Source organism: Salvia splendens, chromosome 1, assembly GCF_004379255.2.
Source record: "Salvia splendens isolate huo1 chromosome 1, SspV2, whole genome shotgun sequence".
NCBI classification, from domain to species: Eukaryota; Viridiplantae; Streptophyta; class Magnoliopsida; order Lamiales; family Lamiaceae; genus Salvia; species Salvia splendens.
The window spans coordinates 42,120,564-42,139,001 of NC_056032.1; the positions used below are offsets into that span (position 1 = coordinate 42,120,564).

Genomic DNA, 18,438 nt, shown 5'->3' on the forward strand with positions numbered 1-18,438 from the left:
TAAACTAAATTTGGTTTGCCACTATCCTAAATAAATAAAAATAATGAAAAAAAGCAGAGACTTGAGCAAAGTGGCGTCGTTTAGCTACTTAATTAGTAAAAACAATCACAAAAGAACAAAATAATCATCCTTAATCTTTAAACAACGAAAAGACAAATCACCCCAAAAATCGGTTTTTCTTTCCTTTTGGCAAGACCCTATCATTGGTTCGTGAAGCCCACGCGCTCCAATTGTTTACTTTCTAGTAAATCTTGTAACAGCAGGACAGAGTGCTGGTGGCTCCACCGTCATTAAATCCTCTCTACCACCCCGCACTCTCACTCTTCCCTCTCCCTCTCTCTCTCTCTCTCTCTCTCACACACACGCCAAAGCTCTCTCCTTCGATTTCGCTTTTACTCACTTTACTTTCCTCTTGCTTTCCGAAGATCCATTTCTTCTACTGTTCTCTACATTTTCCTCACTATTTCCCCCCATTGCAGAAGCTCCAGCTCTAGATCTCCGCCGCAGCTCATGGATCTATGAATTGGCCGCCGGAATTACCCGCATTGCCGCTTTTCAGCTAGGGTTTAGCATAATTGTGTTATTTGTTGGTTTGGTGTAGGAAAATCGATATGCGAACTCCACGCAGCCGGCGCCAAGTGAGTAAGAGTATTTGTCGGCGGGAAGAGCTTCAGCGAGTGTTCGGCGGCGGCTTGGTTGTTTGAGATAAAATGTACGTGAATTGCGTTTTGGAGAGAGAAGATGCTCCTCTTTCTGCTTCCTCTGCTCACTTTGCTTCCTACTAATTTCGGTAATTTTGGTACCTTTGTTGCTTAATTTTTTTTAACATTACTTAGCTTACTTGCTTTGCTAAGTGCCAAAATGCGTGTGAATATATTTTATTGCATTTTTGTTCATCAATGGGGGAAGTCTGTGGATGATTTCCTGCCTCATATTATGTTGTGATGCCTCAGAATTTTTGTTGATAGAGAAACTTTTCTTTCCTTGTCCAGGTACTCCTTTAGAATTCATCTACCTATCTCCATTACAGCAACCCCTGCCATCATCTGCAAGGAAGAGTTCTAGTGATCATGGTAATAACAACTTGTTAGAAGCTAATTCAATTTTTTTCTTCGAATTATTCCATATAACATGGCGCCTCGTTTATAGGAGTAATAGGTTTTGCCATTTAGTTCAACTGTAAAATATTGTTCCGAAATTTATAAATAGACATGCTAGGTGCATATGCATATGAACCATCTAAGTTTTCTTTTCCTTTCGCTAATTTCTTCCATGTCATATGTAATAACCTTTCCAAACATATTAAATTTGATACATGTAAAAATGATGTTTTTACTTGTCGCAGTGAGCTTAGAATCAATGAGTTCAACACTTAGTTCAATTCTTAGAGCCCGAAGGCACCATTTTAAGAATCCACCAGCAGCACCGGCTCCATCTCCGGTATCTCAAGGTATTGAGATGCTCATCTGTTAATATTTAATGTGAAATTCCTTACTGATGCCACTTTATCTTAGGTCCAGTTGCTAGTAGGCCTACTACTGGTAGGACCAAGGGTAGGCATCAGCACCATCGGCATAAAGTCAGAGGTCCTGCAGTTTCTCCCTCTCCTTCTGCTACTTCAGGTGGATCATCTTATTGGAAATCCCTTTCTTTCTCGCTCTGTCTCTCACATGACAGACATGATTGTTTAATGAAGAGAAATAGTGAAGTGCAATATGTGTTCTAGGAAACAAGCATGGCATACTAACTTTGGCTGAACTATTTTCATGCAAATACTTAGTGACAAATTAGACCTATTAAATGATGTTCTTCTACAATGAAATTTTTAATTTTAGGTTACATAGAGAATGATGACTTAATCAACTTCATAGTCCTTATTGCAATAAACCCATATAGCATAATTTAGCCTACATGCTTGAGGATATTCTTTTGCTTCCTTGCATTGTTGTTCCATGCTAATCATTTTTCTTTATTGCATGTTTCATGAGTGTAATGCGACGAGGAGCAAATTGTTAGTTGTTCAACTGAAAATTTACTACATTTTGGGGATTATTCAAACTTTTTTATTCTGTGCGACCAGCTTTTACAATAAGTTGTTTGGGAAAATAATTCATCTACTTGAATTCATACTTAGTCCAGCATGAAATTACACATGCTTATGTGAAGGATCTAGATTTAAGAGCTTTGATCTAAGGCTGCATACTTTAGCAACAGTTTTACTTGTCTTGATACTGATGCTACACTTCCCAGAACTAGTGCGAGCCTGTTTTCATATGTGTTCTTCCTTTACTTAAATTGGGATCTAAAGGCATTGCCTGCAGTGTCAACTTGACTCTTATAAGTCTTCATATATTTATAGAAACTTATGATTGTGAGTTTGTTTTAAGTAGGGTTAGTGCCAATGCAGTAATCATGTTATGTGGCGCTTGTCTTGAATAACGTATAGTATTAATTTTGCTTGTCACCTTATTACTTGTGTTAAGACTGTTAGTAATTCTGGGAGGCATTTTGATGGATAAATGTGGCAGGTTGTGGTCAGACTTGCGCAGAGCCACTTACTTCAGCTCCAATTGGTTCACCCTGTATGTGTGTATTTCCTATGAAAGTCAGACTTCTGCTAGGGGTACCACTTTATGCTATCTTTCCGGAGGTCAATGAGATAGCGAAAGAGTTTGCAGCTGGCACCTATCTTTTACAAAGTCAAGTAGCAATAATTGGTGCTAGTGCTGATAGTCAAAATCAGGACAAGACAGTGGTTGATATTAATCTAGTTCCTTTGGGGGAGAAGTTTGACAATACAACTGCCATCCTGACTTATCAAAGAATTTTTCACAAGAAAGTACCTCTGAATATGACACTTTTTGGTGACTATGATGTAATATACATTGCTTATCCAGGTGATGAAGAATCTTCACATTAATTAAGTTCATGTTATTGTCATTTGCCAGTTTTGTGTTCTAAATGTTATGTACACTTCATGCAGGACTCCCTTCTTCTCCCCCTTCTGGCATTATTTTTGGTGAAGGTCCAACTGGAAGTATTGGGGACAATCAATACCCTTTTACTGCAAATTTTGGTGGCAAACATCAGAAAATGAAACCTCGGATAATCATTGTCATTTCTTTATCAGCTTTTGTGCTCTTGGTGGTTTGTTGTGCTGCAGTTGCTGTCCTACTGAAGTGCAGGAATGCTCGCAGACCATCCAATGCTGTTGGTCCAGCTTTCACATCATCAATGAACAAAAGATCTGGTATGTTCTCAAGTTGTCATGCTTTATATGTGGTTTCATATATCCTAATTGTCTAGATTTATTAGGCCTGTTTTCTATGTCATATGGAGTGAGCTCCTAATCTTTAAACATAAAAGAGTATGTTTGACTGCTTGACCACGTACTAACAAATATAGATCATAGACCTTCTGGTCTCCTACTCACGCTTATGGTTATGGAGTTATTTCAAGTAGGTATTCAACTGCATTTTTTGTACAGGGGAAATTGATCTTGTTTTGTGTGTTTATATTTCAAGTATGTAGTGAACTGCATTTTTTAGTTACTTATGTTGGAAATTTTCTGTTTTAATACTCTGCTAGGTTCTCTAGTTAGATCTCATCTACGTAACGATCGGTGGTTTTACATTTGTAAAGGCATATGCCAAATTGTGCAAGTGGTTACTTTGTTCTTCTGTAAACTTTGCTTATTTTCAAATTTTATGGTATAGGAATGGGGTCTATGCTGTCAAGTAGTCCATCCAGCTCAACTTCAGCTTCTCTGGTGTCTGCCATGCCTGCTTCAGTTCTTTCTGTTAAAACATTTTCGCTAGTAGAGCTTGAGAATGCCACAGACAAATTCAGCCTAAAGAAGGTGCTTGGTGAAGGAGGATTTGGGCGTGTATATCATGGGCTTTTGCAGGATGGAACTGAAGTTGCTGTTAAATTACTAACAAGGGGCAATCAGAATGGTGACCGTGAATTTATTGCTGAAATCGAGATGCTTAGTCGGTTGCATCACCGTAACTTGGTGAAATTAATCGGCATATGTATTGAACAGCGTACACGCTGCTTGGTGTACGAGTTAATTCGCAATGGCAGCGTTGAATCCCACTTACATGGTATACCTTAATCATTTTCTTCAACTTTATAAGTATATCCCATATCTTTTAGCCTCTCGATTTCAGTGACACATGAAAATTGGCATGACTTTTGTTGACTGAAATTTGGCTGTTGATATTTTAGGTCCAGACAGGAGCTTGGGGCCTCTTGATTGGGATGCACGTCTGAAAATTGCGCTTGGTGCTGCAAGAGGATTAGCTTACCTTCACGAAGATTCTAATCCACGGGTTATTCATAGAGACTTTAAAGCTAGTAATGTTTTACTAGAGGATGACTATACTCCGAAGGTTTCTGATTTTGGTTTGGCACGGGAAGCCACGGAGGGAAGCCAGCATATATCTACCCGGGTCATGGGAACTTTCGGGTATGTTCTTTCTAGAAGAAAAATGTTTTATGATACTTTTATGTTATTCATTAATATGAGGCTCTTTAACATAAAATTATGCTGGATAGCTTTGAAAGTTGAAATAATGAAAGAGATCCTTGGTTTGCAATTGCGTATTGTTTCTTTTTACGCATTTCGCTCTCTTACTTTTTTTCAGTTTCTCTCTCTCCCTCTCTGATGTATTTGTATAATGTAAATCTAATCATACTGTGGCCTATCTGATTTCATATGCCTAATACGTATTTTGACTCCACCAGATATGTTGCTCCTGAATATGCAATGACTGGCCATCTGCTTGTCAAAAGTGATGTCTATAGTTATGGGGTGGTGCTACTGGAGCTTCTCTCCGGTAGAACACCAGTTGACATGTCACAGCCTCCTGGACAAGAAAACCTTGTAACTTGGGCACGACCCCTACTGACTAATCGAGAAGGTTTGGAGCAGCTAGTTGATCCATCGTTGGCTGGGAGCTATGATTTTGATGACATGGCAAAGGTTGCTGCTATTGCTTCCATGTGTGTTCACCCAGAGGTGACTCACAGGCCATTCATGGGAGAAGTAGTTCAGGCACTCAAGCTCATCTACAACGATACAGATGAGACGTGTGCTGATGCTTTTAGTCTGAAGGAATCGTCAGCCCGTGATTCAGATTTCAAAGCTGACTTTGCCCCATCAGATAGCAGCTGGTGGAATGGAGGGGGCCTCACTCCCCGATTGACATGTGGGCAAGCTTCTTCTTTCATAACTATGGAATACAGTTCTGGCCCACTCGATGATCTGGAAAACAGACCGTTTTCAGCTTCGGGTGGGATGTCTTTGCCATTGAGACATGGAAATAGATCGGGCCCCTTGAGGACAGTAAGGAGTAATCGAGCATTTTACAGATTACAGGGAAGCATGAGTGAACATGGAGGAGTCCTCAACAGAAGTGCTTGGAATAATGGGAGCTCTGGCCATGAAGCTTCGGTTTAGGGTGTGTTTGAAGATGTACAGTATCGAAGGATCGATCATTGGTTGAAGATGAGTGGTTTTTCGGTGTGTAGCATTAGGGTGTTGAAATTGGCTGAATTTGATTGTGGAGAATGGAAGAAGAGATTCAATGGCTTCTAATTTTGTTAAATCTTACAATTTGTTAACACATACGGACAAGCGGTAATGTGGACTCTCATTGTTTGTACATTCAAATGAATTAACTTTTCAGCTTTGAATGGCTTAATCCAATTGTCCATTTCTTGGTGATTTCCGAATAGCCTAAAGAAAGTAGAAAGTGGTCAAAAGTTCATATTTTTTTTACTTTGTATAGTTCATATAATCTCGATTATATGCAACACTTTAAAACGAACATAGGCACGGGCATCTCGATTTCCGATGAATGTTGTAAAAATGCAATCCAAAAGTTGATTTCACCATTATATATATATATATAGGAATTAGGAATAGGATGCCAAATATTCAACTTTACATTACCAACAAAATAAGGCAACCAGAAACAGAAAAAAACCAAAAGAGAAAAGAAAAGTCCTTCCAACTAATCCACAAGTCTACAAAGCAAAAAAAAATAAGTATAAAAGGAAGCAACATAACACAACCTAACAGCAAAGATCATGATCATTCAAGGCATGTAGTTTCCACACTACAACATGCCATCCGCATTCGAAGGCAGCCTCTTGAAGAAGCTGATGGAGCTCGACGGATGCCGGCTCCTAAACCTGGGCGGCCGGAGGTAATAACCTCCGCCCAGCGCCACCACCCACCTAATCGGCACCAAGTAGAACCCAAACGCCGCCACCAAACACACCACCACAAACAAGAACGTCGCCCTCGGGTCCCTCCAGCTCAGCAACGCCTGAAACCTCTCTCCCTGTGTCGCCAAGTCCCCCACCGCAGTCTGAATCCTCCCAGCCACGCTCCTCAGCCGATCGTACCTCATCCGCACCAACTCCGGACTCCGGCTCGTCGGGAACGAGTCAAACTCCTCGTCCAGCTCATCCAGATGCACGCTCTCTGCGTACGACACCTTAGCATCCATGTAGGGCGGATGTCGCAGCCTCAACCTGTACCGCCACATCCCCACCCCCGCCATCGTCAACAGCACGCATGGCATTACGATCTCCGGGACCATCACCGCCACCATAAACATCATCAGAAACACAGCAGACACCACCGGCCTCTGCCAGCTCCTCAACATCTCCATCGTCCTCCCCGCCGCCACGACCCACCCCACCACCTTGGTGAGCCTGAGGAAGTTCGCCTTGCTCTTCCTCATGCTCCACATGTTGGAGTCATGGTCGAGCATGTACTCGACCACCTCCCTCCCCAAGGCGGGCTCAGCCCGCCCCAGCCTTGCCGCTACCACGCTCATCGCCTGGTGGCGCAGGCTTTCCAGCTGCGCCATCGACAGCGGCACCACATAGTGCATCCTCGGGAGGAGCGGCGTGGCATACATGTGAAGCACATTCAACATATTTGCGCACGTGAACCTCACCGCCAAATGCAACTCCCCCATTTTCTTCACCCCGGACGGGTGAAGCATCATGAGAGGGTACGCGTGCGCGTACACCCGATCCGTATCCAGTGTAGAGAGACGGATCCGCACCTTCCCTATCCTCGTGTCACGGGAGCCGGCCCCAGCGACACGAGAATTATCAAACAGACCGATCGAGATAACCGTGCAAGGATCGAACACCTCCCACGTGTACTGCTCGTTCCACCTCGGACTCAAACTATCCACCGCGGTCCGAGTCCTCACCCATTTCTGCCCATATTTAGCAACACAATAGGCATCCGCAATCCCTCCCTTCCCTTCCTTAACCTTCATCGGAACAAGATTCGACGCCCCCAAAATCCCAACCTCAAGAACCCCAATGCTAGGCTTCCACAGCTGCTTCGCCGTGGGGCGGACGTCGCTGCTGTACACGGTCGCCTCATCGAGCACGTGGTATCCGCCCTCCAGCGACGCACGTAAATGCACCCGACACCCGAACCCCACTGCCTTCCCCTCGAGCGTGTCGAGGTTGTACCACCTGGATACGGCGCCTTTCTCGTCGAGATGCCTCTCGACGTTGGAAACCGGGAGAGCCATCCTCCCGACAACCTCATCGCCGCGGCTCGAACCCAAATGATCCTCAATCGAGATCAACAAGTAGTCCTCAAAAGGCTCAGCCACAACAAACATCAAATCCTCATCCCAATAAGGATTAGAAAAGCTCCTACCCGAAAGAGATGCAATTCTCGTCTTCAAAACCTGATTCCCCACTTGAACTTTAACATACAGCTCTGGATACCTCATCTTGTCTCCCAACACCACATCTTGAGCTTCAATCACACCAATCCTCAAATACCACAGCTTTGGAGACAAATAAACCTTCGATTTAATCGAGTTCAAACCATCAAAATGGACATTAGCCGCCTTGGAATGCCACGCCTCTGAAAAGGCTTCATCAGCTTGAGTTCCGAACCAAATTGAAACCATTACCTCACCGGATTTCATTTTCTCCCCTTTCTTATCCTCCATCCTATACCACTGCGGCGCCAGCTGGCTGTCCGGTGGGACCCGCTTCGGAACCTCTGAAAGATCGAACCAAACACGCCCCAAGAACTCATCTTTCTTGTTTCCCTCCTTCACGAAGACCTCCACCGCCGACGACTGAATGCAGTCTCTGGAGAAGGCAAACACCTGATTCCACTCCGGATTGGTGGAGAAGGAGACCCTCTTCGTGATCCCCTTGTAGTTCCCGAGCTTCACCTCCGCCACCGCTTCTCCGCCGGCGTACGCCGCCGCCAGCTCCCTCGCCTTCACCACTCTCACGTAGAGATACTGCATTTGCTCCACCAGATCATAGGCGGAGCTCGTTCTCCCCAGATGAGGCCTTGTCTCCTTCAAAGAGTAATCGTTGAAAACACCACCACCGCCGCCGCCGCCGGGAAAGGCAGTGACGACGGCAGGCTTCATTTCATTACTCGGGCCGGGCAGAATTTGCTTGGGAACAACCAAGTTCGCGCCTTTCCGCTGCATTTTCTTGTTTTTCTTGGAAACAATCGCGCCTCCGCCGGCGGCGGCGGCGGCGGGAGAGACCGGTTTGACTTCGGCTTTGGTGGAGAGATAAAGCTTGAGGGTGAGCTCGCCGCGCACGTGGGAGAAGAGGCTCCGCTTGTCGAGCGTGTGGAGCTGTACGGACTCGTGGCCCTCCCGGGCGGCGGAGGAGGCGGAGACGCGGACTTTGCCGAGGAAGTTGCGGGTGTTGTTGGAGCGGCGCTCGTTGAAGACGTTGACGTCGACGGTGCGGTAGGGGAGGTTGGGGAGGTCGCTGACGTGGAAGACGAGCTTCTCGTTCCAGACGGGGTTGAGGTCGTTGTGCTTCACCTGAGTGCGGAGGCGCTGGTTCTCGAACTCCACCTCCACGAACGGAGACGACGAGCCTTCGCCGTCTTTCGGCATCAGGTTGTGGGCCGCCACCACCTCCACCACCAGCTTCTCTTTCCCGTTGCTGGCGTGCATGGCTATCTATCTATGTCTGCTTCTTCTTCTTTTCAGAGACTAGAGAGAGACAGTGAGAGAGGAAAATGGAATGAGAGAAGAGGGGCAGACAGAGAATTGTGTGTTGGATTTTGTGAGTGAGTAAGCCAATAAAGCTGCAGCATAGGCAGCTCTGTTGTTGCCTTATATTGGGTGCTGATGCCCAATCCCCATTCAATTCCTACTTTCCTAGGGCCCGATTCTCTAGGTCGCGGGCTGCATTGGCATTCCTAGTCGGTTTTGATGACTCCTGATTAATTCGATTTAAATTCAAACAATGGGATACGTTGGAGATTCCATCGACACTTCGGGTCATTTTGATTTACGTAATTCTATTTCAGATAATTTTTAACTATCAAATATGCTTGTGTGACATAACATCCCTAAATCACACATAAACCAAGCTTGGTCAATTCAATCGGATCATTTTAATTCCGAGCAATGTTCGATAAAAATCCTAGCATAAACCTTGACAGAATACTGTCAGTTTGGGGATTAAATCGTGACAGAATAAATTAAAAGTTTTGAACTTCAATCCTCTTAATCGGATGAACTGTTGAGATCAATTCATAAGTTTCTAATAAAACTAACATTCGTAGTCACGTATAAGGCGTATAATCAATTTAGTCTGGTATAATGTTGGACCAATTTAATTTTGAATTATCAAACAAGTCTAATTCGAAGGGTAAGGGAATCCCATCACATCAGAGCTAGAGCCAACTTTGTTGCTTTTGAGGGGAGGGGCGGGCATTAATGAATACTCTAATTTATTTCAAACAAATGTTCAGTTGCACTCTTTTCTCCATTGGTTACTTGCATACACCAAGGATAGTATTTTTTGGGGAATATTTCTCCATCTACAATTTCATTTTATTTAAATTAAAGTGTTAGTTAAAAGAGTCATTAATGAATAATTAATGAAATGAAAGCTTCAGGATTTAGCGGTATGAGGCAATTAATCAATCAAAAGAGATTTAGTCATAAATAGAACCTTCATTAATACGACCATTTATGTGCACAGTCAGTCTACAGGTAATTTAAACATTTGAATAATAAGGAATATAGAATGTAAGTTGGAAAAATATTCACAGATAATGTCAGGAATTAAATAAAATTTCCTTGTATATTTCAAAGGTATAATTGTTGTACCATTTAGAGACAGATTTACCCTGGCCGTTTTTTGAACACAACGAAGTTGAGTTAACGTTGTATTTTTTTTTATTATATAAGTTACTCCTTTTAATTTAAATTTACAGTGCATATTTATCTCAGTCACTTGACTTAGAGCATCCACAATAGGGCGGACGATAGCGCCTGACACCGCGGACGACGGACGATGCGTCGTCCGCGCCCGACGCTTAGTCCGCGGACGAAGCGCGGACGATAGGGCATCGTCCACCCACTGTGGGCGACGCGGACGATGGCGTGGATGATGCAACCCGTTTTAGTTTTTTTATTTATTTTAAAATTCAAAAATTTTGTTATATAAATACCCCTGGCTTCACTTTTCATTTGTAACGTTTCGATTCACATTTGAAAATATTTAAATTAAATAACAAAACAATAGTAAAATGCTTAGGGCGCCCCACTGCAGGTGGAAGGACATGAGGATAAAATGCTGATGTGGCGGTGCATAGGACGTGGTTTAGGGCGCACCTTAGGGCGCCCCATTGTGGATGTCCTTAGTCAATTAAATGTGAAAATTTAACATTGCCTTATCTTATTAATAGTGTATAAGTATAATACTTATACGTTGCAACTAAACTATAGCATTAAAAATTAAAATACATAAACATGAGTGAAGCTCAATCAAATCACAATTATTTTAAGGTGTTGCAATTTTGAAACATAAAAAATGAAAATTATTATAAATAAAAATGGTAACACAAAACATAAGTAGTACGGAGTACATGATTTTACAACACCTCAATTAAATAAACAAGTTGCCCAACAATTAAATTAGTTTAGGGCCCATATTTTAATTTAATCAAGGCCCAATTGGCCCATCTTGATTTTATTTTTTCGATTGATGCCTATTTTGATCTCTCTCTTTAAATCAAACTCTGCGCCTGGGAACAGTTCTCGGCGGCGAGAGTCGACCGGAAGACCAAACACGGCCGCGTAAAGCTTCTCGAAATAGCAGGTATGTTCTGCTACAGGTTTGATTTTCCTCGTGCTGGTGATTGTTCGGAATTTATGTTTATTATGCTGGAGTATTAATGAATAGAAAAATCAATTTAGGATAGAAGCATTAGAGACTTGACTCAGCTCTTCAGTATATTCATCGGGGTGAAAAGTTCTAGAAGGAGACAGCTTATTGTAATTGGAAACAGAAACTATTTGCTGCTCCAATTAGAGAATTTCTGTTCTAGTTCCTTTCCTGCTTATAATTATATGTTATTGCTTCTCCAGTATGCTAGTTTTGGCTTATGGCTATCATTGATCTGAGTTGCTGCTGGTGGAGTGGAGGATTTTATTATACATATTTGTTGATAATGTGTTATCAATACTTATCATTGCCACTACCTGAACATAAAATCAACCATTTGTAAGTTTCTGGTATTCTCTGATGTAGAATAATATTCCTGATTATTCTTTAGATATCATGACAGACAATGATAGTTTTTATAAGATTAAATGACAAATGATGGTACTTGGTACTGATTCTGACTTTACATAGTGTATCACTGATGGCGGTTTGTATTATTTTGGAACTTCAATGTGGTGAATTGCATCGGGTGGATGGATTAATGACTAAAAACTAGATAGAACTGCAAACAATATGGCTGAGGAATTTTCTTTTATCATTTCTCCTTTCTTTCGTTATTCACTTTTGGAATTGGTCAAGCTGTTTATAGTGGAGAATCAGTGTAATGTCATTGTATTTTATATTTTCAATCTTAACTTGTGCTGTGCTGTATCGTTCATTCATGTATGTAAATAGGCGCTTTGCATGTCTAGGCAGTCTGCTTGTAAAACGTTATCTGGAAGCTTAATTCGCTCCTCAATCATATATTCATATATATACTGCTTGCTAAAAATGATAAAAACATACTAAAAACATGAAGTGTTGACACTATGGTTGAGCAGCCTGAGTGCAAAGTGAAAAAAACTTATGTACTTTAGCTTGTAAAAATTCATAATTAGAGCATCTAAGACTAAGAATTCTTATTTAGAGCATCTAATTCCTCTACGGATAGCTTTCATTTTCTGATGAATTAAGTTATGTTTCATGTTTCTATTTGGTTATTGATGTATTTGCATAATGTTTTTGTGGTAGAATATTCAGATTTATATGTAGTTTGTAGCCGACCGTTTTTACTGATGAAGCTTATAGCTTATAAATCCAAACTTTCTAGTCTTATTTCCCAGCCTTGCATATTAAATTGACCGATTTTTTTGATTCAGATATTAAAGTACTTTATCTTGGAAAGGTTAGGCCTAGTCTCAAAATTAAACATATGCTCACATCAAACAAGAATCCGCACTAAAATGGATCTTCTCAGTAAAGCATACTCAACTGCTTCCGATTCCGATGAGGATGGTGGCGCTGGGAGGAAAGATGGTGGTGGTGGAGTACCAGAGCAATGGGGTCCATTGCCGCCTCCTCCGAAACGCCTCAGACCCAAAAAGTTATCGACGAGTCAGATCCAGATGGCCACATTTCCTCCGCCAAGTCACCACGCAGAAGCCCCGATTGCTGGAAGATATATATCCAAGCGGCAAAGAGCAGCCACCTTGGATCCTATACCAACTACCGGGAACCGGAGTTACATAGCACCTTCACCAGGAAATTCCCGTCCTCATTGAACTTGATTAATCTCTGAGTAAATTGAATACTTTTAACGACTTCAAAAAATCCTTGTGTTTTATAAGAGTCGGAGCATTATTGGATTGAAAGAACATGTTAAGCTTTTCGTGATTGACTTCAAAGCTTAAATCGTGCAGTGAAGGGAAGCATTTCTGTTACAGATGTACCACATGCTATTTTGACAACACTGCAGCGTCGTACGAAAGCCTGCCAAAATCTAGTGTCTCTTTCTGCTGCTCTGGATGGGCACACGAGCTCTGTCAACACGGTGCAGTGGTCCACAACTCATGGTAATTTTCATTATTGTCCTCAACTATTACTTTCAAAGTTCAAACAAGCTTCATTGTTGAACAGTGCTGTTTCTTGATAGTTATGCTTATGCAGAGAGTTGACATGTCTTACAAATCAAATCTAGAATCCATATTCCATACTATATATTATGTTTCCATGGCTAATTTTATCGTGCACATATTACTTCAGAGGGCATGTGTTGTTTGATGAGACCCTGTGTTCTAGCATTATAAGTCCTATTCTGTTTTCATTCTATGTTGACAAATGTTGTATAAGCTACACTGATACTTCGACTATAAATGTGTTTTGTTGAGATATTTAACTTAAGATAGTTCTTCCGCAAGAAAGCCTCCAGGATGTTGTTTCCTGCCAATGGTGCATTTTTTTTATCAGACTGTGGTGAGTTATAAAGGGTATTTGTTTTATGCTAGAGAACCTTTAAGCCCACATTTTGTTCGCGTTTACAAGCTAATTTCTTTTTTTATTGCGTATTGATTTCTAGTTGTGGTAGAGGTTTGCTTACTTCTCGGCTCAATGCTTAACCAAGTCCAATATCTTATGATCTTATCTGCTTGACCTATTGAAAAGACTTGACTTGAGTTCTTATGCTATGAATTTCTAATTTGGTTTAAGATGTTACTTTGCAGCTCATCTTCTTGCATCTGCCAGCATGGATCATACTGTGAACATATGGAATGTATGGAGTGGAGGTCAGAAACGAGCATGTACGTTTGACTATCATCGTGCAGCTGTAAAAGATGTGAAATGGTCTCATCTGGGATTATCTGTACTCTCTTGTGGTTATGATTGCACATCCAGATTGGTTGATGTTGAAAAGGGAATGGAGATTAAGGTTTTTAAGGAGGACCAAATAGTACAAGTTGTAAGATTTTCTCCAAACAACTATGATCTTTTTATTTCTGGGGGATCAAAAGGTCACCTCAAACTGTGGGATATTAGGACTGGGACAGTGGTCCATGAATATGTCCGCAGTCTTGGCCCAATCCTTGACGTAGAATTTACTGTTGACGGCTTGCAGTTAATGACCTCAAGTGATGTGTCTAAAAGCAATATCAGTGAAAATTCAATTATAGTTTGGGATGTTTCACGGCAAGTTCCTTTATCCAATCAGGTAATATTTTGGTGTCCTGTGTTCATTGCTATAGGCCATACTCATAAAATGAGAATCCACTATCATATTGTATTATGCCATCAATATAACAACATCCAAGGGTTACAGGGTTTTTCTTTTCCCTTCTCTTTATAAATAAAATAAAATGATAAGATAAACATAAAACAACATCTTAGTTCAACATGTAAGTTCAAATTTTCCTGTGCATAATCGTGCAGATGAATTAATGAAAATTGAAAAAAGGATAGGGAGGAGAATTCATGCTTTAGAGTATTTTGGCCAACTTGCTGTGCATGCCTTTGAATGAATTTTCGGGCATTCTTATGAGTATGGAGTTAGCATCTCAAACTGAAGTACTTTTGTATCGCTTTGTCTAGCCTTCAACAGGCAAGAAATTCTTGTTATAAACCTAACAACAGCTAAATACTATGTTCATATTTCAAAATGTTGTTCTAGACAGCTGATTTATTGTTTCCCAGGTTTACGCAGAAGCTTACACATGCCCTTCTATAAGATGCCACCCATTTGAGCCATATTTTATTGCACAATCCCATGGAAACTACATAGCTATATTCTCTTCCAGACCACCGTTTAAACTTGACAAGTATAAGAGATACGAAGGTCATGGTGTCTCTGGTTTCCCTGTCAAGTGCAATTTCAGTTTGGATGGGAATTTGGTGGCCTCTGGATCCTCTGATGGCTGTATCTACTTTTATAACTCTAAAACGTCTGAACTTCTAAGCAAGGTAAAGGCATACGAGCAGGCATGTATAGATGTTGTATTCCACCCTGTCTTGCCTAATGTAGTTGCTAGCTGTAGCTGGAAAGGCGAGATCTCCGTTCTCCACAAAGATAGAAATAACAATTGGAAAGTCTCACCATGAATTGCTTGAGCATGCTGAATCAGGTCCCTCCTTCAGACTATTATTGTGTATTCTAACGATCTTGGATTACTTTATAGTTTGCTATATTATATCAATCTGCATCTTGCTCATGTCATGCAAGTATTTTGTAGAAATATATTCCAGGTTCAGCTGTTTGTTTCTCTTTGTATTTAGAAATTCCCTTTTCTGGAAACAGATTGGAAAGTCAAGAATCTGAATGATGTACTTAGCTCTTATGGGAACTCCGGACAAACCAGAGACTTAAGCAAAAGCAAACGTGTAAACACTCAATGACTGGATCAGATGCTGAAAATGATTCTCTGTGGTGCTGGGAAATATGGTGTGTTTGGAATGCTGCATGATAGGAAACATGAAAGAAATATGGGAGAAAGTTCATTGTTGTATTGCTTAAAAAGATAGTCTACAAGGACTACATAATCAGCTATATATGCATAGCATAGGAAGGATCTAGACATTATCCATCACTGAAAGACAAAGACACTAACTAACTATGGAATATATACACAGAATATTATTAACAAGATTGCAACAAAATATTGTTGGTTTTCAGAGATGAGTTGGCATCGTCAATTCTATCCATTTTGATGTGATGATCTAGAACAGATACTGCGAGCTTTCCACGTAGGCCATCCATCGAATCATCATTGGAAGTGGCACATGTGTGAGATGGATTATGTGAGCTAACACTGCATATCAGCTATCAGTTGCTACACCCTGAATCCTTCTAAATTTCAGAAAACCTTGGAGAAGAAGAAGCAGAAGAACGAAGGCAAGCAGAACAAGGAAGGCTGTATTTGATTTATTCTACCATTATTATAACGTTAAATCCATGTAGTTGTATGTTATTACACACATTAAATAAAATTAATGACTAACTAATAACCTGACTGCATATTTGTTAAGTGTGTACTCATTTAACTGTAAACATTCTGAAAGATTGTTCTAAGCCTTGTCTGGCTTTAAACTCCTTTGCTTTGTGCGCGCGTGTAAAACGTGGAGTAGTATATACAATGTGATGACCAAGCTAACTAGGCATTGCAATTGTTTGGAGAAATTATTATTATTATTACTATTATTATATTATATTAAATAATAGGAATAATTATATAGGATTTGGCTGAATCAGATCACACATGGACATGATCTTTGATCTTACTAATATTCCTCTGAGGCCACAAAAATCGATCTGAAGTTTATGGGCCTATAGTCTGCAAATGATAAATGAAGCACTAGTACTAGTATTTACCAATATTCTCTTGTTTGTAACAATTTTTCTGTTTACATTTTCGACAAGTCATATTTTTTAAAATGGGGGTATTTGCATTTAATTTTTAATTTTTGTTTGTCTAAATCTTGATTTTGCATATCAGCTTTAAATCTGCTGGTAAATCTTATTAAATTAATAATTTTAAATTTTATCATTCTGTTTTCATTTTATCATTAGTTAGTTCCAAATATGAAGTTCCTTCAATATTGACTTTGAAATAAGTACAATTAATGGGAAACAATGAGAAATTTGGATTGGTAGTTTAGGGATAGGAAAATGGACCGGTTGATGATGTGGGAGATCACATGAATTCATCTAAATTCATTCTACATTTGAACTGCACCCATACCTATACACTACATATTCATCATTTTTGGACCATTTTGAAGACGTGTGTATTAATGAAAACAATAACATAGGACCAGTATTGGACCAATTCCACCTGTGCCGCCATGAACTTCCAAGATTCTATTGACTATACTTGTAGTAGGCTTGAATTATCTATTAGGTGGAAATGAACATGCAGCCTAGTGAAAATACGAGAAGATTATGTTTTTTTTTTTAAAATTTTATTTTAAAGTATGACAAAGCTGTAATTTTACTAAGTAAATTTTATAATAATCTCAAAATGACTTTATTTGACCGTCTTTCTTAAAAAAAAATCTAGGTGGGGGAGCACTGACCCCTTCCCTCCTAAATGTCCGAAACGACACACCAACAAACTCACATAGTCTAAACATAATAGAAATTGGTCTTTAAAAGTTTCTTCACATAGAAATTGATCGTAAATAGAAAAAAAATAATAATAATGGAGTTTATATTTGAAAACACACCAAGTTGTATATCTACTCGTTACAAATAATTTTGTGGGGGGCCAATATATGAAGCTGTAATTTGGTCCATCATATTCTGACAAAAAAAAATTGGTCCTTCACATCTAGTCTCTTTTATTTATTTGGGTATCTTACTATTCCAAAACTACATACTCCCCCCGTCCCATAGTAGATGTCACACTTCGGAAATGACACAAGATGTTATTTTGTGTGTTAAGTGGTGAGAGAAAATATAATTTTATAATTGATGTGAGAATGAACTTTTTTCAAAAGAAGAAATGTGACATCTTTTGTAGGACAAACTAAAAAGGAAAGTGTGACATCTATATAACAACATTTCAGAATAGAATCGACAACAAAGAATACCGAAATCAACAAGTCAAGTTGAGATTAAGCTAACAAGTTGTGGTTTGGGCTTTAGTGTGGTGTAAACGTGTTTAAATTTTTTGGGTCATTTTTAAGTAATGATATTATGGACCATCTTATGATTCAACTCAGATGTGACACACTTGATTTTAACACTTTTGGTCCCTCGCTCAACTATATGTTCACATTTTTTTAAATCACATTTTTTATATATTGGCAATTTTAAAATGTAGTTGTCATTGCATCACTTTGAACTTATCAAGAGTTGGATTTGCAGAGTGTTTGACCTAAATGATGTGTACGTATTGGTGTGTTAATTATGATGATATAATTATTAGTATTACTAAATCTTTTTACTATTATTATCATATTTTCTATGTTCAATTACAAATTTACAGTTAAGACCACATGACCTTGACTAATATCGCAATTTTAAATGGATGAGTTGAAATCAAGAAACGTCGCTTAAAATAACAGTACATAATATATGAATATATAGATTACCAAAAGAACAAAAATCATAAACTAGCAATGTCAGGTTGGCATCATATAACATATGTCTCCATTTATATCGAATGTGACTGCTATGGAAGATCTTCGTGGTGATCTTGGAGTAACTACACTCACCACCAACTCAAATAATTGGCATATAATAACTTGGTATATAATTATTTTTTTTATGATGCTATTATATGTAATGTCCACTAGATAAGTTATGTTTAGTGTACAATGGAAACTAGAGGTAACTTACTTTAGGAAAAAAAAAGTTCATCAAAAATAGATTTGTAAGGTGTCGATGTGTTTATTTAATGGTGACATTCAATC

At 39.8% G+C, this 18,438-nt stretch overlaps 3 protein-coding genes across 8 annotated transcripts; 2 read left to right on the top strand and 1 right to left on the bottom strand.

The window, feature by feature from the left end:
* The first annotated feature begins 286 nt into the window (after positions 1-286).
* LOC121752838 (receptor-like serine/threonine-protein kinase ALE2) lies at positions 287-5,731 on the top strand. Of its 2 annotated transcripts, none has more exons than XM_042147935.1 (9): positions 287-790; positions 993-1,073; positions 1,346-1,450; positions 1,521-1,622; positions 2,529-2,897; positions 2,984-3,250; positions 3,717-4,106; positions 4,231-4,471; positions 4,750-5,731. In XM_042147935.1, exons 1-9 carry the CDS (start codon positions 742-744, stop codon positions 5,462-5,464), a joined length of 2,319 nt encoding a protein of 772 aa, XP_042003869.1. In that variant the 5' UTR covers positions 287-741; the 3' UTR covers positions 5,465-5,731. The 2 variants fall into 2 exon arrangements, with proteins under 2 accessions (XP_042003869.1, XP_042003864.1); XM_042147930.1 differs by having other exon boundaries at positions 288-790; positions 1,515-1,622.
* A 158-nt stretch (positions 5,732-5,889) lies between these two features.
* LOC121800768 (FT-interacting protein 3) lies at positions 5,890-9,105 on the bottom strand. Its single transcript, XM_042200275.1, has one exon. It carries the CDS (start codon positions 8,988-8,990, stop codon positions 6,126-6,128), a length of 2,865 nt encoding a protein of 954 aa, XP_042056209.1. The 5' UTR covers positions 8,991-9,105; the 3' UTR covers positions 5,890-6,125.
* Positions 9,106-11,065: 1,960 nt separating this feature from the next.
* On the top strand, positions 11,066-16,049 carry LOC121752849 (WD repeat-containing protein 25-like). 5 transcript variants are annotated; one of them, XM_042147940.1, is made up of 7 exons: positions 11,076-11,151; positions 11,421-11,556; positions 12,515-12,798; positions 12,957-13,109; positions 13,758-14,242; positions 14,722-15,149; positions 15,323-16,049. In XM_042147940.1, exons 2-6 carry the CDS (start codon positions 11,438-11,440, stop codon positions 15,124-15,126), a joined length of 1,446 nt encoding a protein of 481 aa, XP_042003874.1. In that variant the 5' UTR covers positions 11,076-11,151; positions 11,421-11,437; the 3' UTR covers positions 15,127-15,149; positions 15,323-16,049. The 5 variants fall into 5 exon arrangements, with proteins under 5 accessions (XP_042003877.1, XP_042003874.1, XP_042003887.1 ...); XM_042147958.1 differs by lacking the exon at positions 11,076-11,151 and having other exon boundaries at positions 11,168-11,556; positions 13,758-13,993; positions 14,150-14,242; XM_042147943.1 differs by lacking the exon at positions 11,421-11,556 and having other exon boundaries at positions 11,066-11,151; positions 12,417-12,798.
* The last annotated feature ends 2,389 nt before the right edge of the window (positions 16,050-18,438 follow it).